This window comes from Panthera uncia, chromosome X (assembly GCF_023721935.1).
Source record: "Panthera uncia isolate 11264 chromosome X, Puncia_PCG_1.0, whole genome shotgun sequence".
NCBI classification, from domain to species: domain Eukaryota; kingdom Metazoa; phylum Chordata; class Mammalia; order Carnivora; family Felidae; genus Panthera; species Panthera uncia.
Genome location: NC_064817.1, coordinates 110,386,176 through 110,409,057, shown reverse-complemented (window position 1 = coordinate 110,409,057; position 22,882 = coordinate 110,386,176). Strand labels below are relative to the sequence as shown.

Here is a 22,882-nt window from a genome sequence, read left to right as displayed (position 1 = left end):
CCGGTATTTTTGAGGATAACAAGGTTGCCTTTGTATTCCCAGGCTGCAAGATCAAGCAGCCGAGACCATTGAAGCTCTGCATGCAGCAGGTCTGAAAGTCTGGGTGCTTACCGGGGACAAGATGGAGACGGCCAAATCCACCTGCTATGCGTGCCGCCTTTTCCAAACCAGCACTGAGCTCTTGGAACTGACTACAAAAACCATCGAAGAAAGTGAAAGGAAGGAGGATCGATTACATGAATTGTTGATAGAATATCGGAAGAAGTTGCTGCATGATTTTCCTAAAAGTACTAGAAGCCTTAAAAAGTAAGGAACTGCGTCAGTTTCTTATATTTAGGCGTTGGCGTAAGCATAAGGCACAGCCGTTTATGCAGAAGGCTCCATTTTCTATGATTTATCATTCTTTGTTTGCAGGTGTTTTATCCTTATATGTTAAAACCTTCCCTGAGGACTTGGCTGATGGCCCATTTGAGATCATGGCGCCTTCTGCCTCTCTTTTAATTTAATAGAAAATCCTGTATTTCTCAAGCTTTAGGAAAGTGGTTCAGTTTCTTAATGTTTAGGGTCTGGGTAGTTAGCCCTCGGCACTCCTAAGAAAAACTAGTCCTTCTCATGGTCTCTTAAATTAGATGCAATGAAACCAGCCTCTAGAACATTTTCTATGCAATTTGAGGTCCTAGAGCCATTTTCTGTGTGGATTTTCATGCCCCAGAACTCCGAAGGAAGCCAGACACCTGCTAATAACATGGCCACTTCACCTCTGCTTTCAACTAGCTGCTTAGGAAGAACTTGTAGAACTTAAGGGTCTCCAGGAAAGCCACCGATGCATAGTAATTCAGTGCCCAGAGGGACGCCTGGGTGACTCAGTCGGGTAAGCGTCCGACTCTTGATTTGGCTCAGATCATGATTTTACGGTTTGTGAGTTCGAGCCCCGCGTTGGGCTCTGCGCTGACGGTGTGGAACCTGCTTGGGATTCGTTCTCTCTTCCTGTCTGCCTCTGCCTCTCTCTGTCTCTCTTTCAAAATAAATAAATAAACTTTTACAAAAGGTAATAATTCATGAGCTGCCTGGGTGGCTCAGTCAGTTAAGCATCCGACTTCAGCTCACGTCATGATCTCCTGGTCCGTGAGTTCGAGCCCTGCATCAGGCTCTTTTGCTGACAGCTCAGAGGCTGGATCCTGCTTCGGATTCTGTGTCTCCCTCTCTCTCTTTGCCCCTCCCTGCTTGCCCTCTCTCCTTCTCTCTCTCAAAATAAATAAAACATTTACAGAGAGAGGCTCAGAGAGATGCGGTAACTTACTCAAGATCACATAGCCAACACGGGGTGGAGCAAGTCTAGCCAAAGAGCCTAGGCTGTTTTAATGACTGTGCTGTGTCTGGATCCCCATCTCTAGCGTTTAAACAAGCTTTCAAAATGATCTCCCCGTATTCATGAGTCTGTGGCCAATTCTAAACCAGCTGTTGTTCTTCTGGTACTTGGGCATCAGTGAGAGTAAATGTGTTTTTATTAATTGCCTGTCATAAATGTTTCCTTCCTTTAGCCAAGTGGTACTTATAAAGGCAGTCCAAATTACATTTTCCTTGTCCATTTGTCTTAGTCTGCTCCAGCTAACGTAACAGAATAGCATAGACTAGGTAGCTTAAACAGTAGAAACTGATTTCTCCTATTTCTGGGGTCTAGAAGCGTGAGGTCAGGGTGCCGGCATGGCCGAGTTCTGGTGAGGTCCCTCTCTGGCTACCTTCCGTGGTATCCTTAACACGCCACAGAAAGAAGTGCTGATGTCTCTTCTTACGAGGGCGCCGATCTCCTCATAAGGGCTCCACCGTCATGACTTCGTCAAAGCTAGTCACCTCCCAAAGGTCCCAGTTCCAAATGCCGTCACATCGGGGGTTAGAGCGTCAACATAGGACTTGCGGTGTGGCTTTTGGGGGCGTGGGGCATAATTCAATCCGTAGCGCCATTCCGCGGCTCTGGGGCACTTTTGGCAAAGCCAGGGCTTATGAAACATCTCAGAACATTCCCACTTGCGGTTCATGTTTTCGGAGCTGGGCACAGACCTCCCTCGAGTTACATAAGCATCGGACCCCCAGGATCACTTTCGCCAGCTTCTGCCTCTTTGTCGTTGTCCCCTTCCGCTTCAGATCAGCCACCAAGCCTCGTTCGGGTTTCCATTCTCACTGTGAGTACTGCACATCAAATTCCTAGCAACCCATGCCTGGAAGCCCTTAAGTCCCTCTGCCAGACGAGTGGTTCTCCGTTTCCCGCAGAATGAGGTCGCAGCAGAGGCCTCAAGCGACCTTTTCAACTCGCTTTCCTAATGCACCCCAGCACGCATTTTCTCCCCTCACCTCATTCTGCCCCATCTTTCTATGACGCTGTTCTTTCCTGTCATTTATCGTCCCGGTTTCTGGATTAGCGGCCTTTCAGTGTCGTTTGTGTCTATTCCGTCACGTAGACTTCTGTCCCCTTAAGGAGGTTTTTCTCTTCTCCAAGGAAAGATGGGTTAATAATTCTCTCCATTCTTCTTATATGTCCTGCTTGCAGTTGATGTTTACAAATACTGCTTGATGGATTACCGAGCCACTGTTTCTTGCGCGTTAAGTCAGCTCTGTGAGTAGGGAGGCGAAGGCGAACACATGATTGGTATCTCTTTAATTAGTGAATAAAACACGCTTCTAAAATTACGAAGCAGAACGTGGACAAGTACAAACTACACTGTAGTACTGCGAGAAATACAGAATCTCCTGGCCCACCCCTACCCTAGTGAGTCAGAACCTAGCCTTTAAGAAAACTCCCAGGAATTTTACCAATAGTCCCTTAAACGGTAGCCTTCCGGACGCGTACATTTCGACAAACGAATCCGTAGCGATGAGATCCTGCAGTACTTCCCAAATGGCATCCAAGGTTCCCTTGATTCATCACTGGTTTTTTTTTTTCTTGATCACAAAAAAATGAAATGTTAATCGGTAGAATTTTCGCAGAAAATTTCGCAGATTTTCGTAGAATATCTCTTAGTCGTCCCGGCTGTGCGTGAGAATCACCTACAGAGCTTTCTGGAACATCTACCCTTGAATAACCAAGCACTGCCCAAGACCTCATTTGTCTGGGAATAGACCTCCGGCGTGGGCGATTTTTTAAAGCTGACCAGATGATTCCAACGGGAAGGCTATGGTTAAAGAACCACTAATCCAGTATAAAATGATACTTATTTAAGGAACATCTGTCATTACCTCAATACGTTATCATGGTATTTTTTTTATGAACACTATGTCTTTTAGGTTCTCCGTCATTTTTGAGAAGCCAGGTCCGTCGACGAGGCTTTGTCATTCAGGAAGAGAGGTCTTCTGTGGTTTCTGTGGCCAAAGCCATTTCGTCTTTTCCCTGTATTACTAACAAGTTTTCAGATGGACGATTTGTCTTCCTGTCAGAGCTTGACTGACTGATGTGTAATTTCCAAAGTTCACCATGAGTTTCTAACACAGAGCCCGCCCGCTAAATGTCCAGTATTTTTATACCTTTTAGAACTTAATATCTATATGGGCATCTTGAGTCTCCAAAGATGTCACGGAGAACCTCTGTTGTGCCATTATGAGAGACATTTGCCTCTTTACAGGTCCAGGAACGTGATCGGTGGGGACTCTTATGTGGGGCCCTCCCCTTTGTGGTTCTTTAAAAACTCCGGTTCCTGAATGGAAATGCATAAAAGATTCACTTACAGCCTTGTTTTTCTTTTCCAGAGCATGGACAGAACATCAGGAATACGGATTAATCATCGATGGCTCCACATTGTCGCTCATCCTCAATTCCAGCCAGGACTCCAGCTCTAACAACTACAAAAGCATTTTCTTACAGATCTGTATGAAGTGTACCGCAGTGCTCTGTTGCCGGATGGCCCCGCTGCAGAAAGCCCAGGTACCTGGACACTCGTTCATGTTCCATTCTGGGGGTTCCTGTACACGTACGGGCAAACACGTTCGCTTAACTTCTAACTTCTTCCTTCGCAGAGCCCCCTTTCCTTTATTACACCTGCGCAGGCTGCTTCTTTGCGGTCAAATGCAGGAGTCCGCCCGCCAATTTGAATGAACCCGGGCTTCTGGTCCCCTCAAGCCGGCCGGCCGGTTCCTTGCCTTCGAACCTTCTCTAACGAGCGCTTGGCGCCTGCCGCCTCCATCCCGCCGCTCCCGGCTCCCCTGTCACGTTGGCCCCGTGTGTTCTCTTCTCGTCCTATTCCACGGGATGGCCTAGGGGAGAGCGGTGACCTCCTCGCCAGATCCGTCCCGCGGTCTTCTGTGCGCCGCCTCGTTTCCCTGCCGCGGTTCGCACTCTGCGCCGTATCCCCCTTACGACTTCCCTCCCCTGGTTTCTGTCTGTGGTCCACAATCTTGACTTTTTTTTTTCCCCCTACTTGGCAACCTAGTGTCTTTTTATTTTGTTCCATCTTCTCACTTCTCTCTAATTATCATTTTTCTCTGGGGCTAAGTCTTCCTTCTGCTTTCTACTTCCAGCCTGTCTCTCTAAACTCACCGGTTGGCATGACTCTCGTGGATAGGCTCTGGCCCTGAGTTTTCCTTCACGTCAAATCTCCTATTTCTAGCTGCCTGCTACACAGCTCCATGTGGAACCCACGCTGTCCTATTAAATGCTGGTGTCCAACACAGGTCTTCTGATTTCCTCCTGCAGGCCGGTTTGTTTTCTCCCTTGTCTTCGTCATTCTCGTTGCCACTGCTCCCCTTCTCTCGCGCCCTAAGTCACCAAACACCTGTGGCCCTTCTGTTCTCCTTCCCTCCCTCCCTCACTCTATATATGGTCACCTTGATCCCACCTTTGGCCATAGCTCTCATTCGGGTACCATCTTGTTAAAACGAGCCGCTTCTCCCGTCTCGTCTGCTCTGACTCAGGCACTTTCAGTAGGGATGAGGGGCAGGTGACTCTGTGGCACTCGGGTTCCCCCCTGTTGGCCCTTACTATGTCTGTACCTGCTCTGTGTCCACTGTCACTCCCGTGTCCAGCCCGAACCCTCTACTCCTGTTGGTCGTTCCTCCCGTTGTGTCCCTTCCCCATGCCGTGCTCGTGCCAGCCTCGAAAGCTTTCCTCATCTGGGATTTTCTCTGAATTCCTCTCGGCCCTAACAGAAATCTTACTCCTAATTAAACCCAGTTCAAGGGCCATTCCCCGAACGGTGTTTTCTCCAGCTCCTCTAAGCCCACATTGATCTGTTTGCCCTTGCTTTTTTGTACTTACTGGGTCCAAAGAACCTTAGAGTCTCGGTTACACACTTTGCCGCTTCTGTATACACTGTATTCTTTCGTGTGTGTTAACTTTGCTTCTTCACTTTATGCTGCTGCTTGCTCTAGACCCAGGGGATGGCAGTGTCTTTCGCTCACCCTTTACACAAGCCCTCCTCCCTACTTCACGCACACATACACAGCCCATCCTAATTGAGGGCATTGTCTCCGTCTACTTTCTTCTCGCTCTCCGTCCCCGCCACCATCAGATGCTTTTCTTTTTGTCTTCCGCCTTCAGAGCCTCAGTCACCCCAGGTGACGAAGTGGATCCTACCAGAACCATATCCATAGAAATCTGTCCTTTTGGTCAGAGGCAATATCTCTTTTTTTCCCCTACATTTACTGCCTTTTGTTCAAATCACTCACTAGGATCCTGCCTACTCCACTGCCCAGGAAGTGATGCTTCGGTAGAGTCACGTCTTCCAGGCTGTCACCTTCTCGTCTGTCATGTCCATATAGGTGACTTCCAGTCACTTCCCCAGTCCAGATACTCGGTTTCCACTTGATTTCTCCAGCTGCTTCCGGAACTCGTCTTCTTGGGTGTGTCCTTACCGTCTCATCCCAGCTTTAGAGCGGGCCATCTTTCTGGTCTTCCGCATTAGTGACCGGCCTCACTGTACTTCCAGGTTTCTGGATTCAAAACCTTGAAATCTCTGTTGACCTCCCCCGTGCTTTACCCTTCCGTGTGGTCTCAGTCACCAAATTCTTCCATTTTCTGGGACATTGTCCTATTCATCTACTCTTTGCTTTCCTGCCAGGTCCAGGCCTGGTAACAGCTTCCTGAACTCGTCTTGTCACTAGCCACCTAACTTCGCTCTGGGCCTGCAGTCTTGCTTTTTCTTCCCATTCCTCCTGCACCCTACTCCTACTTTCGGAATATTACCCCCTGTTGATCTGGACCCCGATATACCTGTCCGTGCCCCACCCCACCCCCCATGTGAAAACTCAACTGATGCGGTCAAGCCAGTCGGTTTTCTGAGCATATATTCTATACACCTGGCTATGCGCCTTAGATCATTCCCACTCTCTGGAATACTCCTCCACGCCCCTTTTCCCCATCCCCACAAATTTTTTTTAATCTTTATTTATTTCTGAGAGAGAGGCAAAAGTGTGAGCCGGGGAGGAGCAGAGAGAGAGAGGGAGACACAGAATCCGAAGCAGGCTCCAGGCTCTGAGCTGTCAGCACAGAGCCCGACGCCCGGCTCGAACTCCCGAACCGTGAGATCAACCTGAGCCGAAGTCGGACACTCAACCGACGGAGCCACCCACGCGCCCGTCCCCACAAATCTTTAACCGTCTTTCGTGATTTCGATACAAGGACTCTTCCTTCTGTAAAATCATTCCTCGTTACTCTGGCATGCAGTGTCCTCTCCCTTCTCTGCCATCATAGGCCTTTTCGTGTGGCCAACTTAGAGGACAGCGTTAGATCTTCTCTTGCACAGATACTTCACGTTATTAGCATTCCTTGTTAATCTGATGATCTGATATTCTTGTATTCATTCTTTATCTCTGCACTTCCATTATCTGTTGCTTCAGGTGTGTGCCCAGCCTGATATATTGTGTACAGTTGTAGTTGATCGATAAATAGTTTTTAGTAGATTGATTTCTTTTTCATGAAGCTATCCTAGAGATTGGAGGCAAGTTCTTAATCCAGGTGACCCGGGGCACAGTAAAAAAACACCACGTTTATCTGTCTAAATCTTTCGTGATTTGATTGTCCATGACTATATATCTTTTTATCGGTCCACAAGGACGACCCTTAATCTTCTTAATCTATTTTTATGCAGACGCTGTCACCCTTGATAATGTTATTGCTTTCCCTAGACCTTTCCTGGCTGCAGTTTTTCTTCCTTGAGGTGCGAATCATTACTGCACATCTGTCCCCGGTGCAATTGTAGCCCATCGAAATCAAATTCAGGGGGCGCCTGAGTGGCTCAGTCGGTTGAGTGTCCGACTTGGGCTCAGGTCACGGTCTCCCGGTTTGTGAGTTCGCGCCTCGCATCGACAGCGCAGAGAGCCCGCTCCAGGTCCTGTCTCCCACTCTCTCTCTGCCCTTCTGCTCGTGCGTGCTCTCTCTCTCTCAAACATCAATAAGTAAACGTTTAAAAGAAGAATACGTTGGACTTTACTAAGAAAAAACACACATTTAGTTTGGGTTCTTTAATTTCGTCTTTGACTTATTTACAGATTATTTCTCAGAGTCTTCTAAAACACTTTAAAGAGAACCAAGCTGATGGGTGGAAATAGGAGAAAGACGGCATTTCACGATAACATTTTTGTGTTAAATGGAATTGGATGTGGGTTTTTGTACGCCATTTCGTACAACCGAAACCTGACTGAATTTTGTTTAAAGAAAAGACTGTGGGGCGGCTTAACCGTGTGTAAATTATTTTTAATGGCTTAAGTCACAAATGGGTTTTATTTATGTTAACTGCTAAAAGCAATTCCGAGGACAGAATTTTTGCAAGGCATGAGTTAGCTACTTCATTATGTAAGCTTTTTAAAAGCTGCCAGATTCTGGGGGCTTGGGGGGGGTGACACATAAAGCAGTCATTGTCTCAAACCCAGGGCGGGAGGGTAACTGCTTACCCGATCTACTCCTACAAGTCATTCCACCGGGGCAAGATGACTTTTATTTGCTGCCCACCCAACACAGCGGTGAGTGGCCCTGCGTCATTGACACATCGTTTTTGTTTTTAATTTTTTTTTTATGTTTTCATTTATTTTTGAGACAGAGAGAGACAGAGCGTGAGCAGGGGAGGGGCAGACAGAGAGGGAGACACAGAATCGGAAGCAGGCTCCGGGCTGAGCCGTCAGCCCAGAGCCCGACGCGGGGCTCGAACTCAGGGACCGTGAGATCGTGACCTGAGCTGAAGTCGGACGCTTAACCGACTGAGCCACCCAGGCACCCCGTCATTGACACATCTTGAAGAGACACTCAGGGAACAGGGACAGGCTTCATAAACATATCTCAGGGAACTTTCTGCAAATCGCAGCCATCTTGAAGCTGTCCCCATCTACAAATGCAGCTGCCTGTAGCAGAGATTAAGTCATACCGGGCACTGGGAGGTCTAGTGAAGTTTAGTTGGCCGCTGGATGGGTGTAAGAACTTAACATGAGGTAAGTCCCCGGGGATATGGGAATGCGCCGAAGGAAGTGGTTGTGTCCGCGGGGAGGAGAGATGGAGAGCTTCTAGAAGCGTTGTTCTCTCACTACCCACTCTTATTCCAGTAGCCCTATGCGTGTTGCCCCAAACCAGCTTTCTGGGTAACTCTGACTCTCACACTCAACACCTCATCTGAAAGGATGTGTGTGAAGCAGTGACAAAACAGGGACACGTTGCCCTCTCCTATAGGTAGGGGGCAAGGTTTTCTGACACCTAATACGCGCATGGAACCTTTAGAACCAAGTGGACACCGGTGTTACGGGGGGAAGGTTGTGTTCTTTTGCCTCTGAGAATTGAAGCCTATTGTACGTCTATGCATCGACTCCCTTTCTGCTTGTTTCCAAGGCCTCCATTTACAGGTGTGAAGAAGGCATCTACCCCCAGTGTGGTATAGCCTCACGTTCTGCTCTGACCTTTTCTTTACCTCTTTCGCACTTAATGTCCAGATTGTCAGAATGGTGAAGAATTTGAAGGGCAGCCCGATAACACTGTCCATAGGCGACGGTGCCAACGATGTTAGTATGATCTTGGAATCCCACGTGGGAATAGGTAAGAAGCCCGTAACGAGATGGCATCCGTAAGGTATCCGCAGCGCTCGCAGGTAGATGAGAGAACGTTTTGGTTGCCCGTCTTGGATTTTAACTTGGAAATGATAATCACCAATTGAATGAAGGTCCTCGCCTGAGCGTGTCCACCCCAAAGCCCTACCCCCGGTGGGAACGCAGCAGCGTAAAGTTAGAGGACATCTTTATATCAGCCAAGTAGGCGGAATTTCCCCAACCCGCGGGCGGTACAGTCGATCCTTCAGCGCTCCCTTTGACGGCATGCGTGAAATTTTACTGATTCTCCGCCCCTGGCCACATCGCCTGCTTATGTTGCTGCACTGTATCTTCTGAGATTCTTAACCGCTTGGGACTAAGAGATGCTCATTGGTTGGCTGCTTTTCCACGCGGCAGTGTTTACGGGCGCTTTGGGCCATAGCGTTGAATTTATTTGTTGGCACGCAGCAACAGCTTTTTCTCCTGCCTGCACCGTTGTTCTCCATGCCAGGCTGCCGATAGGCAGCAATCCTCATAGCCCGGCAGGTTTTGGGGGGAGGGGGTTAAGAGAAGAAATCATCGAATTGAGTATCTTGGCGATTATCATCACCGCAGTTTGCCCTCCCAAACGCTTCCCGTTTGGAAGGCACCCTTTTCGGAGCCACTCTGTTTTACTCGTTGGTCATTCAGTGCGGACATGGCCTAAAGCTGCTTGAGCTCGATACTCCGTACTCGAGAGTTTCATTCAGCGAGAGGACTCCACCGTCCCACTGGAGCTCTTCAGTTTCGAGCTCCTAGACCACAAAGCCCAGGGCTCTCGTTGGTTCGCTACAGCCCCTTATCTGGTGGCATGGCCATTTAAGCACTTCCTAAGTGCCTCTCAAATCATTTTCAGATTTAATTTTCTCCTCAGGATAATTTTTGCCCAGTAATGATTACGGCAGCGATTCAGGTTCGTTGTTTTATATTGTGTTATAGTTAGGTGCTTACCAATTAAACTTCATTTTACTTCGTATTGATCAGTCTCACTGTTACAGCACCGTTTGGTTAAAAAAAAAAAAAAAAACAAAGCTAAACGATACAAGTGAGCTATGTCATGTTAACAAGTTAAAAGTGTGCAGATAACAAATTAGGGGGCTGCCTATTTTATAAAATACTCATCCCATGGAGATTTTTCTTGTGTGTTTCGTTTTGTTTTTTAGGTATTAAAGGCAAAGAAGGTCGCCAAGCAGCCAGGAATAGCGATTATGCCGTTCCGAAGTTCAAACATTTAAAGAAACTGCTACTGGCTCACGGACATCTATATTACGTGAGAATAGCACACCTTGTACAGTATTTCTTCTACAAGGTGTGTATTAAAGTATTTCCAATTTGACGTATCACTGTTTAGCCCGGCATCGTCTTAGGGTTTTCCTCCATTTTGCACATTTCTTCTGCTGTCCTAGCACTGAGATTTGTGGCCTACAAAACATACGTGATCTAACGAACCAGCAACTACGAATTCCTTCCCGTGCGAGAGCTTGGGGATGAAATGTTTAAGTCCGCCTTCTCGAAGTATAGTTTAACTACCACGAAACGTACCCAGTAAAAGCTTCCAGTTCCGTTTTGACAGATGTTTACAACCCATAGCCCCCACCCCAGGAAGTTCCCCTGTACGGTATATAATGATGCTTCCAACCCGTATAAATCTAGAGATCACTTCTGCGGTTCTGCACGTGCGATTTGCCTGCTTTAGAAGAACTTCCTGTGAATAAAATCACGCCTGCTCGTTCATGCCTGTTCCGCTTAGCGTAGCGTTTTTGAGGTTCACCCATGTGTCCCGTATCAATGGTTGGTTCCCCTTTTATCCTCAACGGTATTCTGAACCGCCGTCGTTAGTAGCAGAGCCCTCTTTTCAGGTGAGATTGTACAGGCAAAGCAGACAGAAGCCGAATTGCACTCACTGAAGGATGCCGGGGCCGGGGCCGCGGCCTCGCGCCACCTCCTCGTCTTGCCCAGAGATTTCCTCAGAGCGCAATCTGGAGCGCATGAGCGTAGCTCAAGCCACTGGTTGTATGCGTGACGAACTTGGCGTGCGTGAAGGTGAAGTAACGTCTAAAGTATGAAAATCCTCGTCAGCGGACATGGGCCGGAGCTGGATCTCTTGTCCTGTGTTCTGTTCGGTATAGCTTTTAAGGGTTTTTGTTTTTTCACTTCCCACCTGGAAATAATTTCAGACTTTCCAAAAGTTGCAGAGTTACTGTTAACGCCTTGGATAACACACGACACAGTTTTGAAGATCCATAGTTATCACACCTCCGTAGTCGTCTTTAGTCTGGAGTATGTCCTGTCTTCTTTGTCTTCACGATCTCGGCATACTCGAAGAGTCCTGGCTGCTTTGTGGAACGCCCCTCAATTTGGGTTTCTCTAATGTTCGCTTATCATTAGATTCGGGTTACGTTTTGTTGGCACCAGTCCCCCGGAAGCAGTTTCTAACCTGCTCAGTGCATCATATCACGACGGAGGCACATGTTGTCCGTGTGTCTCACTCATGACCGTGTTCGCTTTGACAGCTTAATTCAGATGGCGGTTTGGGAGTCTAAAGACCCTTCGACATCGGTCTGTGTAATTTCCTTGGAAAAGAGCATTCGGCCACTAAAACAGATACTTTCTTTTGTGAATGAAGAATCCATGACTATGGTTCTTTATTCTGGTACTTAGATTGTCACAGGTGTAGCCTGTGTCCTTTCCACGTGTCCCCATCGTTTTTCATTTGTATTTGATTGGGATAAGAATGCTTAGCATGAGCAACTCCCCGTTCCCTTCTCTGCCCCACCCCCAACCTTCCTCGAAGACCTACTTCCCGGTCTGCATGATATTCTAGGCGCATCTTACTTTTTTTCTTTTAATTTTTTTTTAACATTTATTATTAAGAGACAGAGAGACACAGAGCGTGAGCAGGAGAGGGGTAGAGAGAGGGGGAGACACAGAATCCGAAGCAGGCTCCAGGCTCCGACCTGTCAGCACAGAGCCCCACGCAGGGCACGAACTCACAAACTGCGAGATGGTGACCTGAGCCGAAGTTGGTCGCTTAACCAACTGAGCCAGCCAGGCGCCCCTCTGAGGTGCATCTTACATTTTTCGTGCTCCAGTCCTGGATTCAGACATTCTCCAAGGAACACTGGTTCCTTTTATTCGAAAATGGCATTTAGGGGGCACCTGGGTGGCTCATTCGGTTAAGTGGCCGACTCTCGATTTTTGGCTCGGGTCATGATCTCAGTTCGCAGGATCAAGCCCCGCGTCGTCGGGCTCTGCGCTCACAGCATGGAGCCCGCTTGGGCTTCTTTCTCTCCCTCTCTCTCTCTCTCTGCCCCTCCCCCACTCACACGTGTGCTCTCTCTCCCTCTCAAAATAGATAAATAAACTTAAAAAAAAAAAAAAGATGGCATTTAGAAATCAAGATCTGTGTGCTAATTATGCTCATCGCTGCTGCTGCAGTTGGTTCTGGACCTTCTCGGTGGACAGAGCTAGGACGTGTGTGCACGCGTACCCGCAGGTCTGTATCTGCGTAGAGATGCGTGTGTACATGCACACGACTAGGTCGGGCTGGAACCCAGAATGTGAACTCAGTCTCTCCTAACCCTTGGATCGCAGCCAACACCACGAGGTTTCCTTCTGCCCTTCCCCTTTCCTTGTCTAGGGCCTCCTTTCTCCAGTGGCGAGAACCCCACTTCTCCTGATGCTCAGTCCGTCCACTGATTTGCTCAGTCCTACGACACTCCTAAAGTCGTTTCAGAATTGCTGTGTCCTACCCCCGTGGGCAACCAAACTTAACTAACTTGAGTGATATATTTGTATGTACCTGTTTTTGTCTTTAGCCTTGGAGTGTATAGTCAAAATACTGTTTCCAGAGTTCCTTTTTTTCCTTTTCCACCACTGCAGCTGGTTATATTCTTTATTTGTAATAGCGTGACGTTACATTTTTACTTGCGTGCCATTTTGGTCCTTCCTCTCTAATCTTGATTGATTTTAATTATTTTTTGACTATGTAAAACATTGGCATCATTCTCAAGACAGGGTTCTCTGAGAATGTTGCTTACTGAATTAATTCTCTAACCAAAAGGAGAATTCCGCAATGGTGACTTTTCTCAAATCGCTCATATATAGCTCTTTTTCCAAAATGAAGCTTTTGAAGTCACCTGTAATGATAATCATAGGCACAGAGAGAACCAATGGTAACCTGTTATGTGACTTATTCTCTTGTCTGTGTAAATTATTGTGTGTCTATATTGTTTTTGGTGTTTTGTTTTGTTTTGTTTTGTTTTGTTTTGTTTTGTTTTGTTTTTCAAGTAAGCTCTACGCCCAACCCGGGACGAGAACTCAGGACCCTGAGACCAAGGGTCAGACGCTGCACAAACTGAGCCAGCCAGGCGCCCCTATATTGGTTTTGTACACTACTGGGTTTTGTTTTGTTTTGTTTTTTGAAGTTTATTTATTTATTTTGAGAGAGAGAGAAACAGAGACGTGGGAGGGGCGGGGAGAGAGAGAATCCCAAGCAGGCTCCATGCTGTCAGTGCAGAGCCTGATGCGGGGCTCGAACTCCCGAACTGTGAGATATGACCTGAGCCAAAACCAAGAGTTGGACGCCTAACTGACTGAGCCACCCAGGTGCCCCTGATTCCAGAACACTTTTAAGCCATTCATTCATTCATTTTTTTTTATTTTAGAGAGAGAGAGGGCATGTGAGTGGAGGAGAAGGGCAGAGGGAGACAGGAAGAGAGAATCCTTTTTTTTTTTTTAACGTTAATTATTTTTGAGAGAGACCATGCGAGCAGGAGAGGGGCAGAGAGGGGGTGGGACAGAGCATCCTAAGCGGGCTCCACGCCGACAGTAGAGAGCCCAGGGCGGGGCTCAATGTCATGATTTCACAATCAGGAGATCATGACCTGAGCCAAAATCCAGAGTCAGTCGCTTAACCCTCTGAGCCACCCAGGTGCCCCCTTTTTCCTTAAGTTTATTTATTTATTTATTTATTTTAGTTGTCTCTACAGCCAATGTGGGGCTCAAACTCACAACCCTGAAAGCAAGAGTCTCGTGCTTTTCCAACTGAGCCAGCCAAGCATCCCTAGTTCCAGAACATTTCCATCACCCCAATAAAAGCCCCCTACCTGCTAGCAGTCAGTCCCAAAACATATTGTTTTGTGCTTTGCCCTTTTCACTTCGTATGTTGTGAACAATTTTCTCACCCAGTTAAAATATTCACCTAAAATACGATCATGGCGCAGGATCCTGGACCCCCGTGATTGGACACTGAGGTCATTTCCCCAACAATACTCTGGGTTTTCTTTTATCACCAAGCATTAGAGTTCATCTTAGACCGAGCCTGCCCATCCATTTCTGTCTACCAGGGGAAAGAATTTACCAAAGTTCTTTTGTTTTTTTAAGTTTATTTATTTTGAGAGAGGGAGAGCACACGAGTGAGGGAGGGGGAGAGAGAGAGAATCCTAGGGAGGCTCCGCACCACAGCACGGAGCCCAACACAGGGCTCTAACCCACAAACTGTGGGCTGTGGCGCCCCACCAGAATTCTTAATCAGATTCTGGTTTATAGGTATATTACCAAGTTCATGTGCAAGTTAATGACTCAAACCATTACGGTGTTTGGATTTCATGCGCTGTTTTTCGCAGAAGGGAAAGCATAGCAACTGCTTTCGTGTGTTGGTTTTTGGTGAGAAATCCCAGGTCGTACTAGCTGTGTGTTTTCTCAAAGATACACATAACTGTGAGGGGCGTCTGGCTGGCTCAGTACAGCGTGTGACTCTTGATCTCAGGGTTGTGAGTTCAAGGCACGGTGCCTTCTTTTTTTTTTTTTTTTTTTTTAATTTTTTTTTAACGTTTTATTTATTTTTGAGACAGAGAGAGAGAGCATGAACGGGGGAGGGGCAGAGAGAGAGGGAGACACAGAATCGGAAGCAGGCTCCAGGCTCTGAGCCATCAGCCCAGAGCCCGACGCGGGGCTCGAACTCACGGACCGCGAGATCGTGACCTGAGCTGTAGTCGGACGCTTAACTGACTGAGCCACCCAGGCACCCCCACGGTGCCTTCTTAAAAAAAAATTGTAAAAGAAACACATCAGTGTGAACCCAGGTTTACAGATTTGCTAAGGCCGTGCCATCCAGTGTCAGCTGGTGTCCAGGCCGAACAGATGATGGTGATAGTGATGATTAAACCAATACATGTAAGGTACTTTGCTGATTGACAAAAGCCCTTTATTTTCTTAGTCCTCACGAATTTCCTGTGAGCAATTAGTATTATTTGTTTTCTTTTTTTTTTAAGTTTTTTTTAACGTTTATTTTGAGAGACAGAGCGCAAGTGGGGGAGGGGCAGAGAGAGAGGGAGACACAGAATCCGAAGCGGGCTCCAGCGCAGAGCCCGACATGGGGCTCGAACTCACGAACCGTGAAATCAGGACCTGAGCCAAAGTCAGACGCTTAACCGACTGAGCCACCCAGGCGCCCCTCAATTAGTATTATTTCCATTTAAAATACGTGCAGGGGCGCCTGGATGCCTCAGTCGGCTCAGGTCATGATCTCACAGTTCGTGAGCTCGAGCCCCACGTTGGGCTCTGCCCCTGCTTGGGATTCTTCTCTCCCTTTCCCTCTGCCCCTCCAGCCTGCTCGTGCGCTTACACGCACACGCGCTCTCTCAAAATACATAAACATTTAAAACATAAAATAAAATATATGGAAAGCAGGGCCCAGAGTTTACGTAACTTGCCTTTCGCTCCCCAGCTCAGAAGTGACAGAGCTAGATTTCCACAATAGGTTTATTTACTCTCAGTCCAGGACTATTTGTACATCACGCTTGGGGACGGGTGGTCAAACGGGTGGTCATTCTCTGTCACTTTCGCCTAGTAGGAGAGCCCATGAAGATTTGCCGTTCGTATCTGCCTGGCCTTCTCCCATTCCTGGGGCTTGGTTTGCGTCTCTAAGATTTTGGCCTGCAATTCGATCACCTGCCACCAGATGGAAGGAATGCTCTGTTAAGGAAGACAGAGCAGGCATTAAAATGGCTGTTTGTGGGGGCGCCTGGGTGGCTCAGTCCGTTGAGCGTCAGACTTGGGCTCAGGTCATGATCTCACAGTTTGCGAGTTCGAGCGCCGCGTCGGGCTCTGTGCTGACAGCTCGGAGCCTGGAGCCTGCTTCACGTTCTGTGTCTTCCTGTCTCTCGGCCCCTCCCCTGCTCATGCTCTGTCTCTCTCTGTCTCTCAATAATAAATAAACGTTAAAAAAAAAAATTTTTAAATGGCTGTTTGTGGTCAGTCATTAACTTATCCCTGTTCCCAGTTTAGGGGATTATTTGTATAGATAATGCCCTCTGTCTTCATTCGGATCTCTGCCCCCATTATCTTAGTGACTGACTTAGCAGGATTTCTTTTTTACTGCTGCCTTTTGTCCCAAGACGATTTGTCATACCTTCGGCCCTCTTTGGCTCAGCTGAAAAGCCTTCGTTCCTCTCACCTTGCTCTCGCATCTTCAAATAATTGCCCCTCTCCTGGAGTGCCTCGGGGACGGGTGTTCCTGCCTTCTGTTCCTCTGTTCAATCCACCCTGCATAATTCAGCCAAATTAATGTTTGGGAAATGCCACTTTTTCACTTGTCCTCCAGAAATTTCACTCTCCATTATCTAAGGATTCGTCTGGGGTTAAGGCACGCCACATTCTGACCCTGTCTTATCTTCTGTGTTTAAAATACATACACCTTGCCTTGGTTCCTGCTGTCGGTGTATCCTATCCATCTTTAACACCTCCTTCAAATTCTAATTTCTTTATTCATTGCGTCAACAGATGTGTTTGGATGTGTTACCACGTGTGAAGCACTGTTTTAGGACCTAAGGATTCATAGTGGAATAAGGCAGGCAAAGTCTCTGTTCTCGTGGGACTTAAATTCTAGAGGGAGAGTCAGACGTCCCCTTCCCACAAAGCAGCCCCCCCATCCCCCCCCCCCCCGGAGTCCTCCCTTCTTCAATCTCAGAACACTTTTTTTTTTTTTTTAATTTTAAAGTATGATATCGCATTCTACCCAAACTGATGCATACATGTGAGTGTTGCTGTCCCGCGAGGTGCCTTTGGGAGCTGTGACGCTCTGATGCCACAGGACTTGTTCAGTACACGTAGAGCACTTTTCTTTAGGAACACCATCCAGAGCCTGCAGTATATTCACCTAAGTATCCTCAGCTGTGACAGATGCTCACCCTTTGAGGATGCATTGGAGTTCTTAAAACAGCCTCGCGTCTCCTAGCCGGGTAAATTAGCTAAGAGACAGTGCGTGACACAGGGAAGGAGACTGGTTTTCTGACATAGCTCAAAACTGGGCTCTCGAAGGAGCTACCCAAAGAGGAATCCAGAAACATCAGAAGAAGTGACAGCAGCCCTGAAGTAAGGTCACATCCTACCTTGAAGGATAGCGCTCATTTGGAAATACCAGTTCTGGTCATTTTGCCGGAAGACATTAATTGCAGTATCTATAGTCCTGCCTGGTGGCGTTTACCGCCTGATGAATTCTCAGCTTGCATTTTTGCTTGTTTGTTTTTCCTGTTCTCCCGATTAAACGATACGTCCCTTAGGAGTAAGAAGTTTGATTCTGTTTTTCGTATCCCCCACAATACGATCTTTGCACATAATCGGTGATCGGTAATAATGTGTTGATTGTTTGATGAGACAGAAATACAGGTAGTAAAGCATTAGTTGATATTGTTAGTGTCAGTATCCACTGTAACAATATCCTGGCTGTTTACGATTTTGCAAATCAAGTTCACGTGTAGGGGGTAGTACCATTCGGTGTTTTTATTGTATGCAAGAGGGTCTCCTAAAGTGAGATCCTCTTTCTGCTTGTAAAGCTAACGTTGGTATTAATGTAAATGAAATCGTTTGCCTTTGATTTGTTTGCTTAAACCTCTAATGGAGATTGATTGTGTTACTATATTAGAAGGACTTAGGACTGACTCTAAACTATTTGGAGTATAGTATCCTGTGTTAGTTTAGAAAGTTCGGGAGGTGAAAACATTAACCCTTGTTTCCATTTCTTTCCAGAACCTTTGTTTCATTTTGCCACAATTTTTGTACCAGTTCTTCTGTGGATTCTCACAACAGGTTTGTTTCCCTAGTTATTTGTTATAATGTAGTTGACATTGGCTATTAATAAATTACCTTTTTATGTATTGGACTGTAGAGAGGTATGTTCAAAGTCAAATGATTTTTTTAATTTTTTTTATTCTTTGATTCAACCGTTGATCTTCTTGGCCTGGCTTTTGACAATAGCAAACGTTTATATCTTTGCTTTAGTGATGTTCTTATTATTAACTATCTTTTTGAAAGTTATTTGGTATGTCCTGTTGGAGTTGAGATAACCTTAAGAGTTTTCCTTTTATTTTATTTTTTTTAAGATTTTATTTGTAAGTCATCTCTATACCCCGTGTGTGGCTCGAACTCACAACCCCAAGATGAAGAGTCACATGCTTTTCTAACCGAGCCAGCCAAGCGCCCCGAGAGTATTTCTTTTAATCAGTATAAACCATGTTTTCCAATAATCCTAAAATAGTATAGTTTAATACTTTATCGAATAAAACCTCACCCCTTTGCAGCCTCTCAGATTGATTTTCTAGAAAAACGATCCTTAAACTGGCCAAGAAGCTGTGATCCCTGGATAAAGCCTTGGATTGCTTGAGCGTCTCTACATTTTTTGCCCTTTGTTCTTTGCCGAACGTCTGTTACATAAAGAATATGCTCTGTGTTATTTTGACCCGTAAGCGGCAGGATGGGCATGCACATTTGTAGCTTTAACCACCAAAATGGATTTTGTGTTGCTTCTCGTGGAAGTATAGCCAAACACAGGAGCTGTAATACTCACTGAGAAATTTTGTGGTTAATCTATAAGCAATTCCATGACTTGGCCAAGTTGAGCTGCTCCTAACATCACCACAGGTATTAGAGGACCAAGTTTCTAAATTTCAAGGCATGCTTCATTCCTCCTGGTAGGAAGCAATGTGGTTTTGGTTTGGGCTTTTTTTTTTTTTTTTTTTTTTTATGCTTTTTTTTTTTTAATTTCTTGGCGGTATTTTTAATTTTTTTTAATGCTTATTTTATTTTTGGGAGAGAGACAGAGCGTGAGCAGGGGAGGGGCAGAGAGAGAGAGGGAGACACAGAATCTGAAACAGACTCCGGACTCCGAGCCGTCAGCACAGAGCCCGACGTGGGGCTGGAACTCACAGACCGTGACCTGAGCCGAAGTCGGATGCTTAACCGACCGAGCCACCCGGGCACCGGGGCAGTATTTTTAAAACAGTGTATCCTTCTGAATAGGAAGTGACCGCTCTCTTTCCCTAGAACTTGCCTCCTCGTCATTAGGTGACCTGTCTCTTGCATCAGCCTTCTTGTATCCAAGACTAACAGTATTAGTTACAGTTTTCTAAATTTCTGATGAAGCTGCTTTGTCTGAACATTCAGATCACTGCTGACCACATGTTTCTAATCCCTCGCGTCCTTGGATGAATGCAAGTGTTAAAAAGACATTTCAGATTTTGTAGCAAAGCCCTAAAGGGAAATCGGCTTAACCTGGTTAAAACGCTAGTGTTAATTTTTCAAACTCAAAGGGTGTTGCTTTGCCGTCCTTTGTTATCTCGTGTACAAGTTGTGTGAAGGAAGGACTTCTTCCTTCCAAAGCCAGCTGAGATTCGGACCCTGGTCTGTCCGGGGTTTGCCTAGGTGACCTTAGCTCTTCAGCTCTCCACGGGAGGTGGCGTTTGGTTTCCTCCGTTGCTCGGATGGTAGGTATGGTAGGTTCGTTCGCTTGACGAACATCTCTTGAGTGTCTCCTGAGTGCTGGCGATACAACAGTGATCAAAACCAAGTCTTACCCCAGCAGAGCCTGCAGTGTAGCGTTAGGGGAGAGACTAAAGTCATCCAAGTATGTCAGGTACTGATAAAGACCCTGAAGGAAAAAGTAAAGCATTACGAATGGGCAGAGGATGACTGCAGAAGTCTGCTATTTCCGAGAAGATGATCTGGAAAGTTCTCTCTGAGGTGACATTTGGGTGGAGAGCTGAAGGAGCGGAGGGAGGGAGCTAGCAGACGTTTTAGAGAAGAAGGGGATCAGGTCAAAAGATCTCTCCAAGGTGGTGGCCTGTTTGCAATATCTTTACTTTGACCCTGTGCTAGTGCTGGATGTAGCAACCGTTATTGCAAATGTGGTGTTTTTTGTTTTTTTTTTTTTTTTTTGGTTTTAAGTTTGTTTGTTTGTTTGTTTGTTTGTTTATTTAGAGAGAAATAGAACTAGCAGGGAAGGCAGAGGGAGGGTGGGGGGGACAGAGGATCCAAGGCCAGCTCTGGATCACAGAGCCAGCACAGAGCCCGAGGCAGGGCTTGAACTCACACACTGTGAGGTCATGACCTGGGCCAAAACCAGGAGTCAGAAGCTTAACCAACTGTGCTGCCCAGACGCCCTAATCGTACTTAGGTTTGGAGTGCCTACAGGTAGTAAGCCTTTTCCAACTCAGGTCCACATCCCATGTTCTCCATGACCCTAGAACTTGGAGAGCAGGGTATAGAGAATGTAGAAATGGGACCAGGATTCAGATTCTTCAAGCAAAAAGCAACCCTTTCTTTTATTTTTTTCTTAGCGTTTGTTTATTTTTGAGAGCGAGAAAGCACGTGCATGAAAGCAAAGGAGGGGCAGAGAGGGAGAGAGAGAATCCCAGGCAGGCTCTGCACTGACGGCAGAGAGCCAGACGTGGGGCTCCAACTCAGGAACCGTAAGATCGTGACCTGAGCCAAAGTCCGACACTTAACCGACCGAGCCACCCACGCGCCCCAAAAAGCAACTCTTTTCTTTAGCAAAGATAATACTGGTCTTTTTCCTTTGTGAAAAGAAAACATTTATAAGAGGTTTAATAAGAAACTATTATCAACTAAACCTGTTGGGTTTTTTTAGGGCATTCTGTCTCCTAATTATCCATCTAAGAATTACTGTTATCTCTCAGGTAACATCGAAGTATCGTAGTGGAACAAAAAGAGGTTGATGCTTCTTTTGTTTGAGTGAAATTCAGGACCAAATTGCATACCAGGCCATCTTCCTGTTTGTTTGTTATTGTTGTTTTTAGTTTTCTCATTAGTGAAAATGGGGTGGTTTCCGATGAAAACATGGTATTGTGTCCCGACAAACTAATCCTCTCCCTTGAGAATTAAAGGGAACAAAACACCTATTTGGAGGTACTTTTTAATTCGTTAGGTAATTTTCGCTGTGTTGAAACCTTCGTGTATTCTGTGTAGGAGCCGTATTTTTAATGTCGTTGAGAATGTTGCATGCGTTATCTTGCTTGGTCTCTACTGCGGGCCAGAGTTCAGGTCCCTTCCCCTGGGCTCCCTTAGTTCCTTGCACACTCACCACTCTGCCTCCCCCTCTAGAACTTGAGCTCCTTGGCAGGGAAGACATGACTCTTTATCTTCAGTACTTGTCACTTAGTAAGCACTCAGCAAGTGTTTTTGAAGTCCACTAATAAACGAACTAACCTTCTAGTCAAGTTGTTCCCAACCCTTTTGAATCAGCCGCCCCTGTTATGACAGTAATTGTATCTTTAGTAGCCGTTGATTGAAAAATGCCCAATTCTGTTAATTTGTGTCACTAACATTTAAACGCATTTTATTAATCACAAAACATTTATATGTGGGAACATACATATGAATATAGGATCTCACTTATTCGGGCCACATATAATGGTTATATGACAACATTTAGTACTTTGTAGAAACCTGTGGAACTCAATATAGTAAAGCGAGGGTCATGGCATACCTTAATTTTATTTCCATTAAAAAAGAAAGATCCACGGTGTCAGATCAGTCCTTTATATATGTGTGTGTTATAACTCCCAATCTCTCCTGCTTCGTTCATTTAATATTTATTGAATGTTTTCTGTACGCCAAGCTCTGTTCTAGGGGCTCAGTATTGTCAAGACCACCAGCCAAAGACCACCAGGAACACCCCTGTAGTTGATCATACTAGGTTTAGTGCTCCATGCCGAAGGAAGAGTGTGCACCGTGAAGGATGGTGGGGCCTCTCATCTCAGGAAGAGAATATTGGAAAAGGCTTAGAAGATTGGGGTTGGCGCATCCGGCTGGCTCAGTAGAGCACGTGCCTCTTGATCTTGAGGTCATGAGTTCGAGCCCCACGCTGGTTGCAGAGATTACTTAAAAATAAAATCCTTAAAAAGGGGGGGGGGGGTTTGAATTAGGTCATTGGGGAAGGGTGTGGGTGGGGAGGCTTGCTCTAGATTGGGTGCTGTCACTAAGTGGGGGTAATTTTGTGACTAAGCATTTCAGTAAATCTTACCCAGGAGGTTAACTTTGTCATTTGGACAATATTCATATTCTGTGCTCGGTGTGACTACGGAGAGGTCATGTTCTTGTCTTGAGCCATCGCGGTCGCAGAATAGCGAAATGCTGAGTCACAGAATTACCCCCACACTAGAATTTAAGCTCTATGTGGGCAGGGATTTTTATTTACTTTATTGTCAGCTATAGCCTGAGAAAAGCCGGGCAGCCTTGTCTGGTGCTGCTGTTCTGTGAAGTTATTCATGCTCCTAGCACTGTTCTGCGACCTGGCAGAATAGCCTTGTCTGGTGGTGGTGGTGGTGGTGTTGTTGTTGTTGTTGTTGTTGTTGTTGTTATTGTTCCGGTGTTGTTGTTGTCCTGGCACTCGAGCTTCCGGATGGCAGGGGGCTGCCTAGTGTGATGACAGAGACAATAAAACTAACAAATTTATAACATCGGATAAAAGGCGATTAGTGCTATAGGAAAATAAAAAACAGGATAAAGGGGGAAATGCGTCCATGAGAAAGGGAATGACAAGGCAAGTCCAGAT

General features: G+C 46.2%; 1 protein-coding gene across 7 annotated transcripts in view; it reads left to right on the top strand.

Moving 5' to 3' along the window:
• ATP11C (ATPase phospholipid transporting 11C) overlaps positions 1-22,882 on the top strand; it is a 170,262-nt gene that overhangs the window by 122,163 nt on the left and 25,217 nt on the right. For all 7 annotated transcript variants that reach the window (XM_049644381.1, XM_049644377.1, XM_049644376.1 and 4 more), the window contains exons 19-23: positions 43-306; positions 3,739-3,913; positions 8,899-9,001; positions 10,194-10,339; positions 18,061-18,120. In XM_049644381.1, coding sequence (XP_049500338.1) covers positions 43-306; positions 3,739-3,913; positions 8,899-9,001; positions 10,194-10,339; positions 18,061-18,120 — 748 coding nt within the window. The remainder of the gene's footprint in view (positions 1-42; positions 307-3,738; positions 3,914-8,898; positions 9,002-10,193; positions 10,340-18,060; positions 18,121-22,882) is intronic.